The sequence below is a fragment of the Tauraco erythrolophus genome, chromosome 5 (genome assembly GCF_009769465.1).
Source record: "Tauraco erythrolophus isolate bTauEry1 chromosome 5, bTauEry1.pri, whole genome shotgun sequence".
Classification (NCBI taxonomy): domain Eukaryota; kingdom Metazoa; phylum Chordata; class Aves; order Musophagiformes; family Musophagidae; genus Tauraco; species Tauraco erythrolophus.
Genome location: NC_141469.1, coordinates 51,582,141 through 51,606,726, shown reverse-complemented (window position 1 = coordinate 51,606,726; position 24,586 = coordinate 51,582,141). Strand labels below are relative to the sequence as shown.

Genomic DNA, 24,586 nt, shown 5'->3' with positions numbered 1-24,586 from the left:
CAAAAAGGTGCCCTGGAACGGAAACTATTGCACAGCCTTAGCTAGAGAGCTGCTTCCACTCCTGCTCAGATACTTTGTGTTTCCCCAGTCCTTTCCCTTTGGGAAATGGTTATAAGCTCTGGTGCACAGCTCACTCCTAAATAATCAATGGGCACTATCAGCAGACATGAACGGGTGCTGTCAGCGCTACTTAGTAAGAGACATAACGGAGTGAAAGACAGTATACTGCTTGTTCAAGACCCAAAAGGTAACTGGCATTAGGATCAGAAAAAATGCCTGTAAGCTCACCCAAACCTCTTCCCCATGCCTCCTGAAATTTCTGCTTCCAGCTGCATATTGTGTGTCTGCACATTTAGGAGACTGCCTCTGGGCTGTACTGCTCTCTTAAGTTGTTGAAATCTTCTTGTTGACTACCTTGCCTAGGCCTGTGCCCTCTTTTTCCAGGTTCCTGAATGGGGCTGGACCACGGCAGCTGTCACCCCAGGAGTGAGTGGCAGGGAATGCTTTTGGATTGCGTTATTTTAAAGACCAGAGTGCCACTGTTTTGTACAGTTCTTCAATAGGGACTGTTTTTCCAGTTAGAATTTGTTTATTCAGTCATTTTTTGCTTATCCAAGTGGCAAGAGAAGAAAATAGTAAGATACAGATACAATTAGACATTTACAGACCTGTAAGTTAAAGTGTAAGATAGAAGTACTGGAGTTAGATACAACATAAACAAAACTGAGATGCAGAGGATTAAATCATTGCTCCATTGAATTAGCTTAATTTTGCCATTGGGTGCAACGGGACGGAAGTTTTACCTAAAGCATTGCTTCTCCTGCTTAGACGGACCCAGCTGCTGCAAGTTGCTGCTGTCCCCCCACGGATGCGGGTTTGTAAAGCAGAGGATGCAGTCCTAGGAGCCAAGAGCCTGCAAGTGTTTTCCCTCGGGTCAGGTCTGAGAGCATGTCTGTGGCTGCACAAGGACTCTTGTGATGGAGACTGGGCATCAGCATCACGGGAGCCCGGCCGCGCAGTGTGGGAGCAGCCAGCTGCCCCTTCCTCTGCTCACCTTACCACTCTGCGGGCTGCTCCTGAAAAAAGTCCCCACAGGGTGTTGTGAGAACTCATTAAGTCATTTGTTAAGTATTAAGAGACTCCTGGATCAGAGGAGGAGTTGTAAAGGCACAGCGTAATTAAAGCACGGCTTACTTGATTACGTGTTATTAGCAGAGTTATCCATCACATGTTCTGAACTTTGTAGTTATTAAATGTTATCTCATGGTCACATGTGAGAAGATGTTTTGTGGTCTGAAGGTGGCTGGCACTGTGGCTGTGGGAAGCAGGGTGAGGGGTAAGGCTTCAATGTCCTCTGGGACAGAAGTCCTCCGCAGTGCTTTCTGCCCCTGCCTTTTGGTTCTCTCTCCAGCAGCTCTTCCTGCCCCTGGGCAGAGAGGCAACATCACCCGCCTGCCCCGCCAACCCACGTGGGGCCCTGGGAGAGGATTGCGAAGAGAGATTAAGACTTACTCTGAAGCTGTATTGTTAAGATTTTTACATTCCCATACATTACACTTTGCCATTTCCAAGCTAAGTAGGGCAGGCCCGCACGGAGGACACGTGGACTGCATCCCGGGTCGTCTGTGCAGATGCTGCAACTCTTGCATCTGTTTCGTGTTGCGTTGTGTTTGTCTGTGGGGAGCAAACCTCTAACAGGGGATGTACAGGTGCTCTCAGGATGTGTTTGTGCTAGCTGTGCCACTCACATGTCGCAAAGCTGGGAGTGAGCTGGACAGGTTGTCCTTCATCCTCATCAACATGAACGTCATACTGCAAAACCGCAATGGACCTTTACACCACAAAAGAGATAAAAGGTACTTTAAAGTATTTTAGAGGGTGCTAAGGGTGAGGGTGGTTTTTTTTGGTAGATGATCTTGGCCTCACAGATGGGGAAGTCAATGAGATTACTTTCCTGCTGTCTGAAGACACAGCATCTTCAAAGCGTGGGGAGCAAAACGTTTTAATCAGGACAAGCACGTATTCTCTGAGACTGACTAGGCATCACCAACAATCGGGGTGCTACCATCTAGCTATGCCTTCCATCTATCCCAAGCACAATCACCTCCTTTTCCCTGCTTCCCAGTACCCACTAACCTCTTAAGCCTTGCAAACTGTCAGCAGTTTTCAGTCACATTGAGGGTCGTTTTTTCCCCTGATGGACCAGGAGTGTCTTGCCCTTCTCAAAGCGGCTGGGTGCTTTTGGCATTAGGAATGTAGTAAAAATTGCATCTGCGCATTAGGAAGCCAGAAAGCAAGGGGCATGCCTAGCGAGAAACCTTTTTGTTCAAGTAGGTACCTCTGTTGGCGGTATGGGCCATCTCAGTGTCTGTACTGCCGTGTGTGGCAAGCCATGGAAGCTGGAAGTAGGGAAGGAAGTAGAACAAACTTGTTGGATTATGTATTGGGTTCAGGGGGCAGAAGAATTATTGAACACTGTTTCCCTGTAGCTTTGCTTAATATGGTGTAGCTCCAGCATTAGTTTTTCTTGAGGGCTGGCTATACGCAGGTCTCTTTTCCTGCCCATCTATGCTAATATACAGCATGATTTGGATTCACTCTGCAGCCTTTCTTTTAGTGGAAACATTAGTTTTTTTCTCTTTCCCACCAGCCACCTATTCTCATGGTAATTGCGATAATGTATGTGGAGGCTTCTGCCATTTTGTTATACTGGGCTGAAAATGAAAAACTGATCCAAAAGACACTGGGGAGCAAAAGAGCAGAGATGAACAAAGAGACTCAGACAGAGAGAGCAAGTGCAGAACTGCCCTGTTTCTTTAGGAAACAGGATACAAGCAATGTCATAGAGTTAGTATCAGGAATCAAATTTGTGCTGAAGGTACAGAGCATTTTATTTTATTTCTTTTAGAGCAAACGTGTTTTATTCCAAGTTTTGCACTTCACTATGTAGCAGCAAGGTAATGTCTCACTGTTGCAATGTGCCCAGTGTGGATCCATGTATGCCTGGGGGCTAGGCTGTCTGAATTGAGGAGCGCCTGGCTGGAGCACCCCATAGCTCCATAGTGGCCTACAGGCCCATATTTTCTTACTCTGAAATATGGAGTAGGGTGGGCAGACAAGCATCCTCCATCGCAGAGACACAGCAGACACACACCTGGAGCAAGGACCGGAGACACACTCCCTCACACAGTTTGTGTGGGCTGTTGTACCTGTTCCCAGATACCAGCATCTTGAAAGGCAGCTGGGGCACGCGGGTATCCAGCCACACAAATACAGGTTGGTCATTTGGTCAGTGGCTGAAAGCAAGCTTGTGGTATTTGTGAGGTCTCACCAAAGCCAGCCGGAGCAATCAGCCAAACCAGAGCGGTAATGCACCTTTTGTTACGTAACTAGCCGTGCAATTTTATAATTTATTATGTGAAATGTCGATGGCATTTATTATGTCAATTAGGATGAGCACATATTTAGGAAGCACTTTAGGAGTCAATCATAATTGCTCACATAGCCTTGCTTCAGCCACATGATTGACTTCCTTTGAGCAGGTAGGCTGTGTGCCTTTGGGAAGCAGTTACCCACAGCCTGCCTGTTTGGATACAACTCATCCTTGTGCTTGGAGTCTGAGCTTGTAGTTCTGGTGTAAGCTGTTGGTCAAAGTCTGGGTTTACTGAACTTTGAAAAAAGCAAGAAACAGAAATTATTACCTCAACTGACATAGTATTTGACAACTTGAGGCATGCCAGCAACAAGTCTTCTCAGAAGTACTACCTTCTGCTAAGGTGAGATCATTCATAGGATGTGTTGCTTGTAGTGTGGGTATGTTAACCTGCGGATGCGTACTGTCTTTTTCAAATCTTTTCTTCACTCAACTCTTGTCTAGCTGTTCCTAATATTCTCAAATTACTTCTGGGCTGATTTTTTTCATTTTAACATGCTGAGTAAAGTTTTGTGTCCATGAAACCATCAGAAAGAGCAATTCAGGTTTGTGTGGGCATGCGAGAGAGAGTCAGACAAAAAAGCGGAATATATTTCCGTACATTCCTAACAGGCGTTTCAGATACATAATTCCACAACAAAAAAACTTTTTCCAGCACTGGTTTATTCTGTAAATTCCAGCATGAACCACAGAGAAAACCGTTTTTTTCTATCTGGTTCTGGTTTTTGAAGTTATTGTGCATGCAAGCACAGTATGACATTTCTGTTAGGTTTCACAGCTTGAGCTGCAACTTAAAAAGTCAGGGTTATTCACCTACTGTACTGTGGGATTTTTCAATTCAGTTGGAAATGTCTTTCATCACTAAAGGCTCTGCAAAGTGCTTTGTTTGTTATAAGCTCTGAGAAGGACTTTTTGACTAATAATAACTTTGAAAAACCAGCTGTCTTAAAGCTGGGGCCAGGCAGAGGAGAGGTTTTGGAGCTCTTGTTTGTTGTTTCAGAGACATTTTGTACTGCTGTGCTGAACTTTTAAATACAATTGTTTTTCTCCAAGAGCCAGCTGTAACAGACTTTCCTATAATCTTAAAAGTCAAGCTGAATTCTTAACTGCTAAATCAGTATCTCTGGGATCCCCAACTTTTCTCCAGCTACTGACTTTTCACCTGGAGGCATGGATCTCACCTCTGCCTGTGACAAATTTCTGCTGGAGATGGCCTACTACTGGTTACACCTCAGGCAGAAAGAAAATTTTGTGACTTTTCTATAGGTATAACAGATTTAAAAATAAGGGGGAAGGGGGAAAAAAGAGAGAGGAAGATACACGTAGGAGGAACGCTGGTCCTAAGATGTGATGATAAGGTTTTAGGTATCTTAGTGTTTTATAACCTTCCTCTGAACAAAGTTTCAAATCTAGGCAGACTGACTCACCCCGTTGGCCTTAAGTGCAGCTATGCCAAGGTTGGTGCAAATCATAATATGATATTTTTTAGCCAGATCTTTGGAATGTGAATCACTGGTTTTTTAGATGGAAAATACTGTATAACAGGTATTACTGGAGTATGGGTCACTCTATAATGTTTTCTACAACTGTTGTCTAGTATTATGAAACAAACAGGCTGCCCGATGGCCTCTGAAATAAGTACAACCTTGAACAGTAAAGTCAGTGAATAAAACACTTCAGTCAGAGAGAAGCAAGTAGTGGTACAAAACACCCTAACGGGAAAGCTGGGAGGCCTTCTGCCAGGAAAGACAGTTTGATGAAAGACAATATATTAAAACAGCATTAAAATTTCTCTAACTAATGGTGTATAGTTTTGTATAAGCATTCAACCTGATGCCTCATTATAAAATGCTGGATATAAAACAGGTGGAGTGATTTTGTAACCTGGATTCTCACAGGAGTAGTAAGGGCTATGCTCTCCTGAGCCTCCTCACAGCTAATCCTGCATAACTTAAGGGTTTTGAGCTTTTGAAGGAGGACCTCTGCTCCCTCCTGGCTGTGATCCACTCTTCTTCCCAGTGTGGTGAGCCACTAGATGGGGACAATGCCCAAATCTCCTGGCCTGCCTACCTCCAGCCACTGGCAGCTGGGCTGAGGCTTCATTAAAGGGTTAATTCTGTGACTATGAAAGGTGCCAAGTCTCCTAGCAATTTTATGCAGGTACTTTTTAACATTAATGAGCAAGATGGCAGCCTCTGGGTTCTCAGCGAAACAAGCTGAGTAATAAGAATGGAAGGTGCTGGTTGCAGCGTGCTCACAGCTAGTGTGGCGAAAGGAAGGCCAGGTAAAAGCATCTCTGGAACAATAATGAACTTCTAACTGTATGTGCCAAATGGCTACGCTGCTGCCGTAGAGTGGTTTCCTTACAGGTGCACATTCATAGGAGATAACAGCCCATGCAGGGGCTGGGTGAAGAATGCAGCACGACTTTGGTATCGCAGTCCGTCTGAGAAGAGCGCGACAACTCTGTCGGTAGATAGTACCTCTACCTCCTACAGGTGTGTGCGGCAGAGAAACAGGGCATGAAAAGGCATTTCCTTTTAATCAGTGGATATAGGATTCGTTACGCACATGCTTACAGTCCAAAAATAAAACAGGAGCATTGATAAAATGTGTTTCTTAAATACACAGAGAGAAAAACAAACCAAAGGAAAACAAAAACAACTAATATTTGGCAATCTTACTGTACTATTCAGAATTCATTTTCCCTTCACGCTGGCCATCCTTTCCCTTGTTTGAAGATTTTGTTATCCCCAAGCCAGACTACTTCAGAGCTACTGAAGCTAAATTCCTTTACCTGTTTTGCAGTTTATCTGTGTCACTCCTTCATTTAAGTGATGCCTGTTCACTGGCTTGTCTTTCACCATTTGGGATTTAAGCCACTTGCTGCCCTTCCAGGCTCCCTGTCACTGCTTCTCTGGCCTTTAGGCATCTGTTTATTCCTTCATGTGTTAGCTGCTTCCTCGCTATCTTTTATCACCAAATTCTTTCTCTTTTAGCCTTGGTAACTCATTTTTTGCCACCTGAAGCTTCTCCCATTTTGTGCCATGCTACTTCCAAGTGCAGCCTCCTGAACTGCTGGGTTAATATTTGACGGTGTGGCTGGGTGGAGGCGATGGGGCTCTGCCAGCTTGCTTAGCCAGCCCTCCTCTTGCTGCGCTGCTGCCAGTGTAACTGCCATGGTAAGTCAGGATTTAAGCTTAAGGTTGCTTAAATGCTTTGTCAGGATGGGTCAATCACGGGCTTGGCTATGCAAGTGGTGAAAGGGATTCTCTCTATCTACTTTCCATGTTTACTGCCCATCCTTTTTGTCTGGGTTTGTTTTGCTGTTCTCTTAAAGCTCCTCATGGCTTCGAATTCCTAAGCAGCGAAGACCTATAAGCTGCAAACTTCTCCAAATCAGTGCAGTCTGTTGCGTAACTTGTCACAAAAATGTGTTACTATGATACTGGCTTCCGCTGTGGTCATAGCCCTGGGAGGTACTTCTTGCCTGGATGTGACCATTCTCGTGCCAATTTGTGGCTGAAAGCTTGGCAAAATGGATATCCAGGATGACAGTGTTCTGCCTTCATCATTTGCACCAAATTCCTGTGCCTTCAGCTGTGTGCCTTGGGCTGGAGCTTGATTTACTGCAATGTCAGAACACTGTGAAACTCTTACAAATCAGTATTTAACTGTATTTATCTCAGCCAAGCTGTGATAAGTGCTGTACAACTATGCTAAATCTAGGACCCAAGTTGGTAGAAACTTCTGCATGGCAGCAAAGTGGCAAATGCTACTGTTGTCCTCTTGGGCATACCACCACCACCACCACCACATCTAAAATCTCCTCCTGCCTATCATCCATGCAGTGACCAGTCCCTGTAAATACAGCTCTTGCTATAATCCAGGGTGAGGCTGTCACAGTGACGTCCTCACCCTGCTGGGGTTGCCAGTGGTGTTGACACTGACTGCAGATGGACATAGGATTCTTCTGCCTTCCTTTCCTTTCTCCTCCTCCCCAAAGCATGGGCCTCAAAAGAAGAGACTTTCAGCCATGTAACAATTGCCTTTTTTCAGTTAGATATTGTCTACCATCTACCTGTACAGGGTTCCTTGCTCAAAGTGTATTTTATTATTCATAGTTAATAGAAGAAGTAGAAATATGCACTGGTTATCAGCAGGTCAATTTTAAATCCTCTTTTCCCTCTCTTCTACATTGTTCAAAAGGAACTGTTAGCAAAGCTGAACACCAAGGCTTTAAGCTTCCTAACAGAACATGAAATTGATTATGTAGCTTGTTATGACAGCACGTAAATGTTATAAATACAAATGACTGCAGACATTGCAGACAACGTCTGCCTCTGACCGAATCTGTGCAACAACTTTGTCACGCACCCTCCGTGCTAACTCCTGTGGTGGTACAATCACCTCTCACAGACCAACGGCGACCATTTCATTGCTTGGTATGTCCAGCAGTTTGAGAAGGTTCATTGTAGGTGAACATGGACCAAATTAGGCAGAAGAGGCTGATAGTTTGGGTTTTTTTCCCCAGAATATGTGTTATTATCTAGTCTAAATTTTCTAAATAACAAAGGCCATAGGACTTAATTCAAGTCCTCCTAAAAATCCAATGCCTGTTACTAATTAACGTGTACGGTTTTGTTTCCCTGTGCTGTAGCAAGCGTTTACAATTTATGTAAACATTGTAAAACTCAGGTACAGCTCCCTGCACCTGCACTTTTTTACTAGCAATGCATTATTAGCATGTCAGATTCATAAAGACCATCCGTAACATATCCAGGACAGTCTGACTTTGGGTCCGGTGGGGCTTCTCTCATCATTTTTGCTGCAGCAGAGCATGGCCGCAGGGCAGCGATGCCTCCCTTTCTCATTGTCATTGCGGAAATAATTGCTGCTTTGGAGTTGTAGCACCATTTCCAGTTGTACCTAATTTGTATTAGGGGAGTTGATGTGTTGTATGTGTGGGAGCGGAGGGGTGGTACGTTCAGGGTCCAGGCATGAGGCTGGGAGGGAGCCATTGGGATGGTCATGCTCTGGGATCAGCTTTCAGCAGGCTCGCCAACGGGAGCCACACTTTGGGTCTCCTGCCAGCAAGAAGCAAGAGTTTATGTCCTTGGGAACATCCAAGAAGCAACAAAATGTTGGGGTTGGCAGTATTCTGGCATGTGGTGCACAGGAAGAGCACCCACGTGGGTTCACTTGTGTGTGCTGGTACAAGAGGACAGGGAAGGAAAGTAGAAAAACAGCATGATATTACCCACTCCCCTGGTTATTCCTAGTGCAGGGCATTTAAAAAAAAAAAAGGAAAGAACAAAGTTCATAAAGCAATGCTATATTTTTCCATGCTTTATTGATTTCTAATTCATTTTATGGCTATGTTTAAAGCCATAATCCCACAAATTCCCAAGCTGTGTATTGCCACTCCTGCAAGCATCCTTGTTGACATCAGATAGGCTCCCTCCACCAGTGAGGGATGTGGAGATCAGCTGAAGGCTCTCCCTCTCATTCTGTGAAACACAGCTATTAGTAGAACAAACACCAGCTTGCGGCCATACCACATCATCGAGAAGTTGGCTAAGAGCTACTTACCAGGAGTCACTTGTGGTGCCCAAACGGTCCCCACGTCAGTCTCATGATCATCTTTTCTCTTGATTCATTTTGCTGTGTGTCACCTTAGTAGAGCCAAACAATAGTGGGTTTAGTTCCTATATTACGATATAAGCAGGTAGAGCTGTTTTCTGCACTGTAGTAAGATGTTAGTTTCTTCACAAAGAGCTGTTCATAAAGCTCTGGTGAATATTTTTACAAAAGGAAACACTTGGTGCAGTATAGAGTATTTTAAATATTTGCCAGAATTCTAACAGGTGATAATTTTAATGCAAAAGAAGCTACTGCTAATCAAGAGAGAGCTTACGCAGAACTTAGTCTTGCAAGGGAAAAATATTATTATACAGTCACTTAGCATAATTGCTACATAAGAACAGAGTCTAGCAAAGCATTAAAGTGAATGTTTGACATTTAAGCATCTGGTTAAAGTTAGTGGGGCAATCATTTTACCTTTATCTTAGAAAAACCTTGCCATGCTAAAGTGTAATTTCTCAGGTTTAGAGCCCATGAGCTTTGCATAAAAATAAGGTTTTATTTTATATGAAAATGTGCTCTGTCATAGTCAGATTTTAATTTTTTTGTGTTCTTTACCTCATTTGCCCTCAAATGTGGGTGTCTGAGGCTGACACATTGTCTCAGCAAATTAAGTCAAGCTGGAAGCAAGGGTACAGTGTTACAGCAGAGCAGCAAATAAGATTTACATTTTCAAGCAAGAGCAGTAATTAGGCCATTGCATATTTTGTATCTTCATGTTTATTTTCAAAGTGACATCAAAATAAGCATAGATGTAATGAGACATAAGTGCTCCAACAAGCAGTCAGGGTTCATCAAGTGAAAACTACAAATTACTCTTCGGTTTGCTGCCACTCACAGAGTTTATATCTTTAAAATACCAGTAGGCAGGTGCTCTGGCCAGAGCTGATTGGGTCTGTATTTAGGGACCTACTGGGTTTCTGTAATACAAATTATTAAGGGAATAGGCCTAGTTTTGAATGATACAGTACTTGGCATTGTGTTGGGGACTTTGGCGCATGAGGTACTTGGTGCTGTGGAGAGTAAAATGCAGTTTTGAGCTGATTATGCTGGTGCAGATGGTTATAACTGCTTAACTTGAGGTATCAGAACAGTGTCATGGGGGATAAGCAGACAAGCTTTGAAAGCGGGGTCCCAGATCCCTGAGACCGGCACTGGTGAAGCCGCACCTGGAATATTGTGTCCAGTTTTGGGCCCCTCGCTTTAAGAGAGATATTGAGCTCCTGGAGCGAGTCCAAAGAAGGACAACTAAACTGGTCAAGGGGCTGGAAAATAAAACTTATGAGGAGCGGCTGAGGGAGTTGGGGCTGTTTAGCCTGGAGAAGAGGAGGCTGAGCGGAGACCTGATTACGGCCTATAAATACTTGAGAAAAGACGGTGGGGAGGTAGGGGAAGGGCTCTTTACATTAGTGATGGGTGATAGAACAAGAGGAAATGGGCATAAGCTTAGTCAGGGGAGATTCAGGTTGGATGTTAGGAAGTATTTCTTCTCTGAAAGGGTTGTCAGCCACTGGAATAGGCTGCCCAGGGAGTTGGTTGAGTCCCCATCCCTGGATGTGTTTAAGAATAGGGTGGATGATCTACTTGAGAACATGGTTTAATGGGGATTAGGGATGGTTGGACTTGATGATCTCTAAGGTCTTTTCCAACCTAGAAATCTATGAGACAAGACAGAGAAGTTCCGAACTCTCCCCAAAGTACATGACCGCTGTCCGTAACGCCATTGTGTGTAACATAAAAGACGGGGTCTTGTGTTCAATGGTTTTGAAAATCAGAGATCCATTGCTGCCGTGGGAAGAGGGTGGTCGAGGGTCCCAAGCTCTAAATCCTCACGACCCCAAGAGTATCCTCCCTCTGGCTGCACGTACAGTGTCTGTACATGGGTGTGTGTTGGGTGAAGTTGCTGCTCTCCGTTACTATGCTGAGGGGGCATCTTGGGCAGTAACCATTATTCTTACCTATTTTCTGCACAGTCTTGCAATATTTGCCTACACGTGATGCTGCTTTTCCAGCAGAAGTAATGTGACCACAAAATCAGCTGACTTGAACTGTAAATATATGCTAATTTCAAGTTTTCAACCATGAAATGCCTGTAGTATTTCTCCCTGTTTTGATAGCTTTCTTTATAATTAGAGTGATTGTGTAAATTGAACTACATTTAAGAGTAAAAGTCCCTGGAGCTAACGCTCTCTTTTCTCTCCCCTCTTTTTTGCTTCACCCTCCCATCCCAAAGATGCAATCCTTTCCAAATACCTGCTCAAGTACTTTATATCCAGATACATACTGTAAGTATGGTAAGAGAAAACAATCCAGAAATAACCCTTTGGTTTCTTTCCCACAGATCTGATGGCACACAAGCCTTGCTGCGGCTCTCATGAATAGAAAACAGGTCGGGTATTTCCGTCTGCCCTTTTCTGAATTGCATCAATTCTGATTATGAGCCAGAAAGAAGAAGAAGAAATGGAGGATAGTTCCCAGCCACTCTGTGTCACCTGCGGCCAAGCACACTTACCAGAAGAAAATCACTTGTACAGCTACACTGAAGAAGTAGATGATGATCTGATATGCCACATTTGCCTACAACCTTTGCTTCAGCCGTTAGACACGCTCTGTGGTCACACCTTCTGCACAGCCTGCCTTACCAACTTCCTCGTGGAAAAAGACTTCTGCCCCATGGACCGCAAGCTTGTGATTCTCCAGACGTGTAGGAAGTCCAGCATACTAGTGAATAACCTCCTGGACAAGCTAATGGTTAGCTGCCCTTTCACAGAACACTGCTCAGAGGTCATGCAACGCGGTCACCTCGAACAGCATTTCCAAACCCAGTAAGTTGTGGTTGATAGACCTTTTTCTCACTCTTTTTCTTAAGGGGAGGAAAAAGTATCTTCAATTAATGCTGATTAAAGTAGAGAATTAATGTAAAGAAAGATTTATAGATTTCAGTCCCAATGAATGCCTACAGGATCACGAATTTAGAGCTGAATTTGGTCCATTTATGCGACAAGATCTCCTCTTTTTTTAGAATCAAATACATTCAAGGTACTTCATGCAATCATTAGCAGTTTGAGCGGATACCTTGTGGTTAGCTGCATAATGGAAGTGTGTATTTAGTCATCCAAAGAGACCTGGGAGTTTTGGGAAGCTGAGCTATCATAAATATTTCAGTTGTACATTAAGGGTTTTATAATTGCCCTTTCTTCAATCCTTTTTGAATGAATCCTTCGCAAATGACCTATATGAGAAGTAGAGCAGAAAACATTCTGGTTTGGCATTGGGCTTTGGGGCTGAGCACTCCTTTCTTCCAGGTGAGCACTTACCCGTGCACCGCATTGTGGGGCTCACAGAGCCCAGACTTCTCCAGCGTGCTGTGGAAGAGCTCTCTGGCTGGAGTCCTCCTCCAGGCTTACCTCTCTTGGTGGCCAGGACACCCTCTCTCCTGATCCTGGGAGAGACCTCTCTAGGGAGCAGTCTGGTTCCTCTGCAAGGAGAAAACTGATGGTGAATGATCCTCTGTTCTGTAGGGTAAAAGCACATGCTGCTGCTTTTATCTTGCATCTTCTGTCTTTTGAAAGGAAGGCAGAAAAGTAACGAGATACATTCAGGACTGTGCTTTCTGATGGCAGACAAATGCTTCAGCATAATCCAGGTAATAGCAGATTTGAGGAGATGTGGGATCTGAGAGATGCCCTTCTTTGTAGCCTTTATCTGTTGTCCAGTGAAATGTCTTCACCTGTGGTTTTCAGGTGTGAGTCATGTTCCTAGGTGCATTGTGGAGCAAGCCCTGGGAGACCAGTGCAGAGCTCCAGACTGCTGCTGGTGGCACATTCCTGCACAGACGTGGTAACACTGAGGATCAGAGCATCCCTGCGAAGCAGCCTGGTGAGCCGGAACATGGAGATGTGTTCACACGGCTGCAGGCTTCTGGGTCTTGAAACCAATGGCTCTGCAGCCTGCCATTCAAACACATCCCCATTTGAACTGGAGATGGCACTTCCTAAAGTACCCGGATTCTTCTGAGGAAATTATTCAAGATATGTGGTTGAACCAACCAAAATATTTGACTGTTTTGCATTACTAAAACTGAAAACAAAACCCATTAGCAATAAGTCCCTTGCAAAGGGCGAGAACCCATTTTTCACATGCCTGTGGATTTGGGTGCCCTTGGCCCACTTAGTTCTGGACCCAGCTTTCCCTGTTGAGGGTCCTGCTGTCTCATGGCCCATGGCGTAAGAGGCAGCGGCACAGCCTCCAGCCCAGGCCAGCCATGCTCTGCAAGGTTAACTTTCCACTGCTAAGGGGAAAAATTAGCAAAGTTACTCATAGTTTTCTGCCTTTCTGCCAAATACGAGCCTCAAATACAAATTTCACTAGTAAGGCAGGTAAAGGGACTGACAGTCTGCTGTGAGCTGCTGTCACTGAGATTATGTTTCTCTAGAGATTCCAACGATAAAATCCTGAGCCTCTCGTGTAAATACCCTTTCCCTTTGATATATGTATAGCTGACTTTAATGTATTTTAGATCCTCCTTTTTGTCTTCTTTTTTTTTTTGAGTTAATGGAGCTGTGGCCATAAAACCATCAGAAAAAAAAAATCCCATACAATAAATAAGCAAACTGGAATTTTGTTTTTTACACAGAAGCCACGCAACCAGCACAATTCCTGATTTCTAGTGTTGACTCTCCTATATGGACGTGTGCGAGTCACCTCAGTGTCTTGGTTCCTTCTCCTTGAGGTAGTAAAGATATCCTTCACACATATGCCTTGCAGAATTGCAGTGTTGTAAACCATGATTTGATCCTCTAAAAGACTGGCAAATTTTATTTCAGTGCTTATTACTGAATGTCCATGGCCTGGATTTTCCCCTCAGGATCTTCAAGATCTTATGCCTCTGGCTCACCTGGCCTGAGTCCAACCACAGGTAGGAGGAATTGGCTTAGTAACATGTTCCCAAAGCTTCTTGTTGTTCCTCCTCCTCTGTGCCAGGCTCCCTCCACCAAGTCCTGGCTTTGCAATCCCAGGGAGCAGAGGACTGGAGGGATGGAGCAGTGGTCTCCCTTCCCACCAAATCCTAAAGCCTCCAAGGTAGTGCAGTACAAGGCAGCACTATGTAGGCTGGGCAGCTGCTTCTTTGCCACTCATAACACGAATTTTCCTTCCTTGGCGTGGAGGGCTGAGTTACCTTAAGGCCAAAGGGCAGAGGCAGGGGAGTAGGAAATCACGGGGAACCTTTGCTGCTGGGAGCTTTGACTTTCTGGGGAGTGGGTAGGGCAGCCTCACTGGTGTTCCCACCCAAGGGAAGGATTAGGAGAGAACTTTGAGTGAGCTGTAAGGTCGACTTCTGTAACTTCATGCTTGCAGAGACTGTGCAGTACTTTTATTTTTTTTAAGCGCAGCACTAATTAATTATGGCAAAATGCATCTTATGCCTCTGCCTAATTTAATTCTCAGGAATGCAGAAGCCTGTCTTGCCATCCCACCTCCAGCTCATGGCAGGACAGGAGAGAAGGGCATTGTGCTCTTCAGGCGCCGGCACACCCATGCACAGAGCATATGGAGCTGATGTTGTCCTCTTTAACTCCGGTGAATCGATAGAGGGGAGAGAAAGTGTGCGACTTGGCTAATAAAAAAAATAAAATAATAATCATAAAAAATCCAGTGCCTGCGGCGAGAACAGCTCAGAGCCCATGTGAAATCTCGACTGAACGTGATCTGTGTTCTCAGTGAATAAATTAAAGTAGACTCCGCTCGAGTCACCAGGGCAGTCGGCAGTCCTTGCATTTCTTGCATGATTCAGGCTCGGACCAATCCTGGTTCTCAGAGAGGAAATGAAAGCTTGCCCTGATCAGAGACAAGGTCACTGATGGGACAAGGTGAGTTTGCAGTGTTTTATGCTTTGTAATTGATGAGGGAACTTTATTTTGTTTTAAATGCCGGTTGCTATGGAGTAGTCCATTAAAAGCATCCTTATTTAAAATGTTTGCTCTAGCATCCTTCAAAAAAAAAAAACAAAACCAACAACAAACCAAAACGAGAAGAGACATGTCCTTGGTTTATTACATGATTTGTTTGCACAAAAACATCTGACTGGATTTGGGGAATTCAAACCGAGACACAAACAGCCAGCAGTTGGCTGTGATCTTTTGTGGTGTTTTACTTTAAAAAGGTGTGGTCTTCCGATATCGCCTGCTTCAAAACTCCACAGGGGGCATTTTTTCCTCCCCCCCTTGTCAGACAGCTACACCCTTCTGTGATGCAGTTTAGCTCGTAACCCATCTGCTTGTGGGCAGTGATGTAAACGTACCAGCTGCCTCTGAAGAACCGCTCTGAATCCTGCAGGAGGCAGGTCCCTTCCCCGAGCATCCCTTTCCTCTGCAGCATAAGTCACTGTCTCGCCAACCACGCTGTGCTGTCCCTAAACCCTCACATCTACCCATCCGAGAGTCAGATCGAGTAATCCTCTTACAGGTCAATGATTTTTGCAGCGTAGCTTCGTTTAAGGGATTTAAGCTCGATTCATAATGTGCTACCGTTGCGTTGAAATGGAAAGGCTCGACTAGAAGGGGCTTGGCTGGCACAAAAGCTTCACGTTGTGTGTCCCACCAGCACAGAGAGACAGTTGGAAGGAGGAAACCTAGCAGCAGTGCCAGCCCTTCACTGAAAATGAAGGCTCTTCTGTTACTGGTCCTACCTTGGCTAAGTCCTGCAAACTACATAGACAATGTGGGCAACCTGCACTTCCTGTACTCCGAGCTGTGAGTACGCACGGTCGCGCCGGCGTCGTGCTCTCTGTCTGTCTGTCTCACCCGTGTGACAGGAAGGGGCTCCCCACGAGCGTTATGGGGGGTTCTGTCTGTCTGCCTGTGTGTCTGTGCTTGTGTGTACATGCGAAGAAAATCCAGCAATGTCTTTCCAACAGCTTCAAACTGTGCTGCTGCCTGGTTGCTTCCCATCCAGAGGGCTAATAATAGCAGTATGTCCCCATCGCTTTCTGCTTTGGAGGCAGCTGAGACGTACAGATTGAAGCTGCCTTTTTCCTTATCAACTTGCTTTTCTGTGCCGACGTTTTCGGTGGTTGTTGAGTTTGGTTGTTTTTTTTTCCATTCCTGAATTCGTGTCTTTTCTTTACTTTCCATAAATAGCTTTGCAGAGGAGCTGGGCGTAAAGGAGGGCATCAGGATAGACACCCCCGGTAGAGCACTCACTGTGTGTACATGCATAATGTTCTGTGTGTAAAGCTGTATGCCTGTAGCAAAACGCTGAGAAGCCTTTCACCAGAAATAATTCACTTGAGACAGGAAAGAGATTTCCCGTATTCGTATTTTTGCCCATAGCAGAATGTTATTTTCTCTGTGATGTGAATTTAAATGTAGCAATCCGTGCATATACCTTCATGTCTTAAAAAAAACCCACCACCTCAAAAAACCCGTAGCTGATCTTTCCAACCCGTAAAACAAAAATTCTATGGGATCATCTGTTAGTGCTACTGGTTTAATTTGTGCTTGAGTGTCATTGTACTAGCTAATAGGGTTTTCATGGCTAGAAATAGATATTTATTCCAGTATGTTTCAATTAAACGTGTTTTTTTTGTGTTTTAACAAATTATAAACACCAAGATCTTCCTTGAGATAATGAATGAAATGACTAATTCTGCTCAAAAATGAAAAATGACCATACTGTGCCTACAGTGGGAATGTTTTAGATACAGTTGTGATTACTACCAATGATACTAATTTCCAAATGATTTTGTCTCTGCTGTCAGACAAAAATAGCAGTGTTTTGCAGAAACACAAGGTCCCCTTTTGAAATTCTGGTGTGATACGCATGGCAACTATTAATAATTTAGTCACGCTGCCTACAACTGCTCAAGATTTCTGTATGCCGTAAGTGTTTTTAAAAATTTAACAAATCTGGTATCAAAGGTTGCAGCTATGCCCTAATTTTAATTTACTGGCATTTTGTTTAAGAATATTAATTAAAAAACCAAACAAAACACCAACAAAAAACAGTTAAACCAAGCAGGCTACAGGAGCAATCAAGCTCAAAACAGAGCAGATGAACACTTATAATGGAAACAATGGCATCTGGGACATCCAGTTTCCAGGAAAACAAACTGATGAGATTAATCAGAGCACAGGCGCAGACGCAGCCTACTTGCTTTTCTTGGGGAATTCAGGTTCACTGATTCTCCTAGGGTAAAGGGCTGCGACGTACGGTAACTGTTCGTCTCTTATTTATTTAGCCTTCTAACCCAGAGAGATGTTAGTCTTGCTGGATGTCACCACTTGTTCTTGACTGAGTGGGTGTGGGCTCGGGTTTGGGTGTGCATCTTGGGTTGTCAGCAATGGGTGGTGCAGGTCCCCTCCTCGGTGCCCGGCCCTGGTGCCAGGAGCTGGTGCTCAGGACCTCACACACCGCTCTGTTTCTGGCCGCAGCAACAGAAAGCAGGATTTGCTGGGGGTGACATAATCTAAAAGGGCGCTGGGCAATTTGAGGTCATTTCAGGAGTTTCTCCTCCTCTGTGTGCATTTGGTGCCTCTGGATGCTGCACAAGACGCTGATGTACTAATCTGTGGAATGAATTCAAGGTCCTCTCTAATAGCAGCAGTTGAACGAGAGAGAGGAATACTGTTTTCAGTCCTGTTTAATCAGGTTTACTGCCCCAGCCCTTTTGTGCCCCAAAGCCCACGGAGGCAGCTTCCTAAATCCTTCCCCACAGACAACTGAGCAGCCACCTCCGTTGTGTAGCATGTCTGATGGCTTACTCCACAGCTTGAAACTAGACCATAGTAGCGGAAATTTTTTTTTCATTATCATACTATCTTTGGTTGCTGGCCAGTACAAATACTGGCCTCAGTCAGGACTCATTATTTTGTTGGCTGGCAGCCAACAGAGATACCAGCTGAGGAGGAGTAGGGGGCCGGCAGGAGTGCAAGCGGCAAAGGAAGAGCTGGAGGACAGTAGGGGATGTGGTTACCATCACCGGTGCTGGCCCAAGGGGAAGAATAAAGGCACTGGGATTCACACTGACCTCCCACTCATGCAGCCCATCTCTTCTCTTCTACCTCATTCAAACAAAGTCAGGTTATTTGCACTGCCTTGCAGGGATTTGCTTTAGCTAGAGGGTGTCTTTTTTATAAGTGTGGAACGAGTGGCCTGGGGAGTAGGGATTACACTATAGCCCAAAGCCCACCTGAAGATGCAGGCTCTGGAATCTGCCTAAGAAACAAAAAGGAGATTTTAGGAGAGTCAAAGAGGAGAAATGAAGTTGGGGCAAGACTGTGTCAGACCTTTGCACTTCAGCCGGGTGCCACGTGGGTAGGAAAGAGGTGTGTGGATGTGTCGCAGTGGCACTTGGTGGGACAGGCATTGGTGCTGCTATTTTTATTTTTCTATTGGCAGTCTGATAATTATAGATATTCTCAGCCAATAAATATATATGTCCTGACACTGTCACCTGCAGTAAAACCACTTCCCTGGCCACTGTCTGTTGTCCCTCCCTTGGCCCCAGCAAACATCTCAGCACAGATGTCTTCTTGTCCTTGCTCTTAGCCAAATCATGAAAAGCAGTCCGTGGTAAGCTGAGGTGTTCCCTCCTGAGGAGAAGCCCATGGAAACACCTGGCAGAAGGACAGGAGAAATCTGTGAGGTCTCCCCTAAGGAACCTCTGAGAGGGAGTGAGATACAGCCACACCAGCCCAATGGCTCTCAGCATTGTAAGGGTCTGCACGGGTCTTAAGGAGACCCCAGTCCAGCACCCATGCCTTCTTTTTATCCCTGTACAGCTGATTCAACAGGCATCTGCTCTCTTTCTTTCTTATCTAAAATATCTACAGAAAGGAAATACTTGCCAAGCATTCTTTTGAACCAGGGTATGTTATTCCCCCTGGTGGAAAACAAGGTGTGTTGTTGGAAAGGCAGCCTGTGGCTGCTGCAGGAAGCTCTCCTGGAGGTGAGGACCTGGTGGTACTATTCACACCAAGGGATGCCAGCCTCCATTGCTACTTCTCTCACTTCAAAGCAGGACCTGTGCAGTGGAGTGTTTCTCAATAGAAGGATTTTCTGCACTTTGAGCTCAATGAGCCACTTAGAAATAAAATTGGAGGGGAAGGGGGATGTGAGACTAGGCAGTGAATATCCTCACCTTGTCCCTCTGAGGACCTCAGTCACGTGGAAAACTTAGGGTGGTTTCCAACCTAATCCCCCTTTGACATGTGGCTATGCTGACGGAGTGAGTGCGTGGAAGGGTGCTGGTCATCGTGTGTGCTCAGCACAGCTCAAGTGCTGGGGAGCCTGCGGCAGCCACGCTTGCTGGAGCTGCTTCCTTCCAAGGATTAAATCTCTCCTGACCTTAGTCACTGCTGGTAATCCACCAGCTAGATCCACCCCACTAATTTGAATCAACCGTTTTTTTTAAAAATCTATCGTTTGTTAGAGTGGAATACTCCCATATGTGAAAAATTACTTCTTTTTTTCTTACCTCTCTTGAGTTTTATATGAAACAGTCAAAGGGATGTCACCAAATTAACTGGATCAAGTTTCTCCATATAACTTTTATATGATAACTATTCTCTTAAATTTCAAACCAGCACTTTGGGCTGGAATATCCTGTAAAATTTTGCTTCTCTGTTCATTCAATTTAAAAAGAAGAGACGCAAGAGCCAACTGTCTCCCAGTGTCCTTGGGCACCTCTTTTTTATAGTAAGCATGCTTTAGGTCAAGATACTAGGTATGCCTTCCCAGCCCCCTACCAGCACTGGGCTTAACCATATGGGCAACTCCTTTAATTTCTGTTTAACTCGGTGGGGAAACTTGTGTCTGGCTTCACGTCTGTCCTTGTAAAGTTAGCTGCACAGAGATTGAGGAGTGCAGGGCACACATTATTCGTGACAAAATTGGTAAGCCTGGAGCACCTTTTAGGTTTGTGTGTTAGTCCACTGCAAAAGTCACGTGTTGGCCTCCTTACTCTGTGCAAAGCTGTGTGTACGAAAATCTGTGTTGGAGTTAAGCTGTGAGGTTAATTAAAACTAAGTTTTGGAAAGCAAGGCTTGAAAGGAAAGATTCTTGAATGAAAATATAGATGAAATATTTAGAATATCTGCATTAAGCAGCCAGGGCAAAGCATGCTTGGATAAAATACGAAGGATCTTTTCCAGTGTACTAGAATTGGTTGCCTCTCAGAGAAAGCAGAACTGAGGTGGATTAAATCAGAAAGGCATGTGTGCATCAGGGACTGCCTATTAGCTTCACTCCTACTCTACAGCCTCACAAAGGGACCAGGATGGAAACATGGCAAATCTGACATCTTGCGTGGGAGGAAGAAATAGTCTTCTCAGTTCCTGATTCTTTCTGTCTCCAATGTCCTCTTTGGGAAAGCTTCTGAGCAGGTACCGAGGTGCAGGACAGCAGCAGGCACTGGGCACTCTCAGTCTTCCGTTCTGTTTCTCCCCAAGCTCTCCTCAAGAGCAGCAGATCCTCCCAGGAGCTGATTTTCCTTCAGACTTCTGTGACCTCTTGCAAAATCTCCGCCAACAGCTAGTGTCGCTTCTTCAACCTGTCCTCTCCCTGCCTTCTGTTCTACCCCACTCCACCAGCTCCGGTGGCTCCTGACCGGCTCACGCTCATGGTGTCAAGTCTGCGGGAGCCCACCGTCCCCAGCAGCCATGGGAAATCCTCTGGCTTCATGTCAGGAGGACGCTGCAGCCGGGGCTGAGTTTGGCTGCTGTGCTCTGCGGGTTTCTTACGGTCAAGGGAGGCAGGGTGCTGTCGCCAGCACAAGTCCCCGTTGCACCGATGATGTGCAAAGGGGGAGGCAGTGGGAAGAACTTACTGAGCAAGCTGCAAACCATCCCTCGTGCTGCCACAAGCTGTACTGATTGGGAGCGTAACTGCCAGCCGGAGGAAGGAGGTTATGTGAGAATTTCAGTTTGAAAAGCAAAAGATCATCTTACGCTCATCTTCATATTCCCAGCCCTCAGAACTGCACAGTAAAGCTTGTACGAACGTGGCCTGAAAGCCCCCAGAAAAAAGCCTGTGTTGGTGAACTGCAAATATAGTGTATTATTCTTAAAAGTACAGGAGGGGTTGTAGTCTAAACTCGTGGTGTTGAGGTGCCTAGTATGAATTTTCTGAACGCACTAAGTGGTGTATTCAGCAATGTTTGATACAGACTACACAGCATAGGAGGTGCAGCAGAAAGTGGTTGTTTCCACTGACGATGACCATTCTGGGTCCGGTCACTCTTTGACCAAGGACTAACTACACTCTATCAAATATGCAGCGTTTTCCCCTTAGCAGGACAGTGGGTTCTGAGTCTCTCTCCCAACTTCTGCCTTCCTCTCCCAGAGATGGTCCCTTTCCCCACCCAGGTTAGAGTGCTGCATTTTCATGGCATGAGTGAGTGTTACGGGTTAGCATCTTTTTGTCCAATGCTGTGATTCTAGGTGCAGAAATAATTTTTTGGTGGGCAGCTCCAACAACCAGAAAACCTTTGAGAGCTTTAAGAATTTGTTGATTATGCCTAGGAATTTTGTGTGTAATGAAAGCTGGCATTCCAGTTATACTTTGAGAAAGATCCTGCTGTATTCTTTCTGTGCATGCATGAAACTCGCCTTTACTCACGTAATTGAGATCAGAATTAGACCTTTTCCTCTGCTAGCATGTTTTCTTATGGCTGGAGCCTTCTCACCACCTTTGGAAAAGGCCGACATTGGCCATTGTCAATTCAAAAGATACATTTTGTTGCCGAAAGTAAAACCTAAGTTAGCCAAAAAAAGTGAAACCCTGCCAAGCTAGAAGGGCAATGCAGTAACTGTGGTTGGCAGAAAGGTTTCTTTTCGTGAATGAGTTATGTCTCAGTTATGTCTAATTTCTGTGTAGGCTGCTGGTAAGAAGTGTGGTTACATGTCTCACCCATGTAACAGGAGCACAAAGGAGGCAAACCTTGGAGGCTGGTTCTGGGATGGGACCAGAGAGAGGAAAGCAGCAGGGATAGTCTGGAGGGCTGGTGGAGTAGTAGGAAGGAGTGAGATGATGGGAGCTGCAGGAGGTCAGTGGTAACTCACAAGCAACAGACTCTCCGTTCTCATCTGACATTAAGCCACACAGGCCGTATGCTGCAAGTTTGGCCGACCTCCGCGTCTCTCTGACAATTAACCTAGTTTAGCACTGGCACTGGCAGCTTGACAAGGATATTTTTCCTCGAGCTATTTCTCTGACAAATCTGGCAGAACTGGACTGTCCTGCAAGGCGAGGATAAACACCGCTCTTGCAGAGCTCTTATGCCTGTCATAGCTTAAATCCTGCTCCGAATACTAGTTCTGAGATCAGCTGTAGCACAGCTCCTTTCACTGCAGGGAACCAGTCTAGTACTTCTGAGGGTCTTTCTAGGTTTTTTTTCAACAGTCTTGACCTTTTGGAGGAATCTGCCTTCAAGGTCCTCAGACTGCAGAGCAGCCGGCTGTGTTTCGTGATCTCCTCCATGAGCAGACCTATCGTTCAGGAACTAGAACTGTTTTTCTGCATCTTGGCATGTGACTACGTGCCCAAACTTCCAAACTTCCCCCCCTCAGTCGTGTAGTGACTGGGTGCACGAGGACACCAACAGCACAGAACACAACAGCAGACATTTTATAGTAACATCAGTGGCAATGCTGGGCTGATAGCATAGCCTGTGTGACAGCAGAGATGTGGCTGCTTGGGGCTTCCCGTTTCAAAAGGAGGGCCCAGGCTGGTCCCTCTGTGTTGAACTGGTACCTCAGTGGAGATATCTGTTAGTCAGTGACATGTCATATATCATGACTAAAACTCCACTGCCACCAAAGGATTCCTGGCTTGGAGCTGAACTCTGTTTTGGGATTAAGAATGTGAACTTTTTTTTTTAAACGTCTTAGAAAGCTGAATTGACTCCTAAGCCTCAGCAAAGCTGCAGCTGGTGAAGACCGAATTTAGCCAGTAAATCCTTGGGCTCTCTTTAGAACATGCTTTATGCATTCATATAATTTATTAATTGACAACAGATTCTGAATATAGATTGAAGCAAGTTCAGGAGCAACCTAGTGAAATGGCTGGAGATTCCAACAGATACCGTACAACTTTCACACTCAGAAAAATGAACTGTGAAGCATCCATAACTTCTACATATTGCACAATATATCCTCCTGTTATGAAGGAAAAGAGGCTGACTGTAAACAGTGGGCAAGTCAAGCCATATTTCTAGGATGTTTCTGTCTCCTTTCTGCTGAATTTCTGTTGGCAGCACCATCAAATTTGTTGATAAAGTCTTGTTCTTCTCAGCAGTGCAGGCAGACTATTGCGTTTGTAAAGATCACATATAGCATTGACTGTGTTTGCTCTGGTATTTGTTTTATCTTCTTTTTATCGAGACACTGAGCTGAGTATAATGGATACCTGGGTGAGGAGGAAATAATCACCATTGATTGACTCCTCAGTCCTTGTGGAGCTGTCTTGCTCCATGACACTGCTGTGACACATGGCATGAAGCCAGGTTAAGACAAGATATTTGCAGTTGATGATGGAGCCATGCTCATTTTTTTATTTGCTCTTCTACTAACTCACTGCATATTATTTACTAAATAACAAAAAATGGATTAGTAAAACGTCTTTAGTGGTGTAAATTTCAGCCACAAAACTCGATCATCAGTGTGCTACTTTGAGATTTATTTTCCCCCCCTTAACTCTCTTGAAATCACGTTGGCAAGAAGCAAATGTTTTAGGTCAGCAAGTCATTTCATGTGCACACATTGGGAAACTTACGCCTCCCTCTATGTTACGCATTGCAGTCCCATCATTCACTAGACAGCGTGTAACATATTCTTTACGTAGAATTTCAATAATTTACTAACCTCTTAAATGGAGGACAAGAGGAATCTGACATGCTCTAAGAATTGTATTTTCCTTTCTCCTCTGCAGAACCTAGTGAACTGATAAGATTAGTAGACTGACAGCCTCATTATGTTTTGTGTTTCATTAAGAACAGACAGTACTATTTTTGAAAGCGTAATTCAGGTATTTTCCTTTCTCCTTCCATATATGATAAGTGTTACTGTTATATGTTATTTTTAACACTCAGTTAGGGCTGATGATGTCCCACTGTTTTTAACCTTCCTTCCCATGTAGTGGAATGGTTTCATAGGAGGATCTGCAGAAGTCATTCTCTTGTGGATTTTATAATTCAACAGTATGAAAGGCCAGAAAATGTCCCACGTGGAGCAGGCTTTCAAGGAGAGGAGATGGGCATGATTAGCCAAATCTCTCCTGTGATCCATGGTAGAGCACTGGAAGCAGAGAGTATGCTGTGCTGCTGCTACTACATGAGGACGTGTAGGTTGATATGGATGAGCAAGCCTGTTTCGCTTGATATGTACGAGCATTTCCTGCCAAGAGGCTAAATCATAGTCAGAAATAAGTGCTCTATATGAAGAGCACATGTTGCAACTCAGCCTTTCGCCAAACAGGTTTTGCAGTGGGAGCGGGAATCCCAGGAGGTGGTTG

At 44.8% G+C, this 24,586-nt stretch overlaps 1 protein-coding gene across 3 annotated transcripts in view; it reads left to right on the top strand.

Annotated features, from left to right (window-relative positions):
* The first annotated feature begins 11,512 nt into the window (after positions 1 to 11,512).
* Positions 11,513 to 24,586, top strand: part of LNX1 (ligand of numb-protein X 1) — a 68,307-nt gene continuing 55,233 nt past the window's right edge. For 2 of the 3 annotated variants that reach the window (XM_086611725.1, XM_086611724.1), the window contains exon 1: positions 11,513 to 11,901. In XM_086611725.1, the coding sequence (XP_086467851.1) occupies positions 11,513 to 11,901 (389 nt within the window). Of the gene's footprint in view, positions 11,902 to 15,736; positions 15,829 to 24,586 lie in introns of those variants that run through there. The other variant, XM_086611726.1, reaches the window with a different exon arrangement.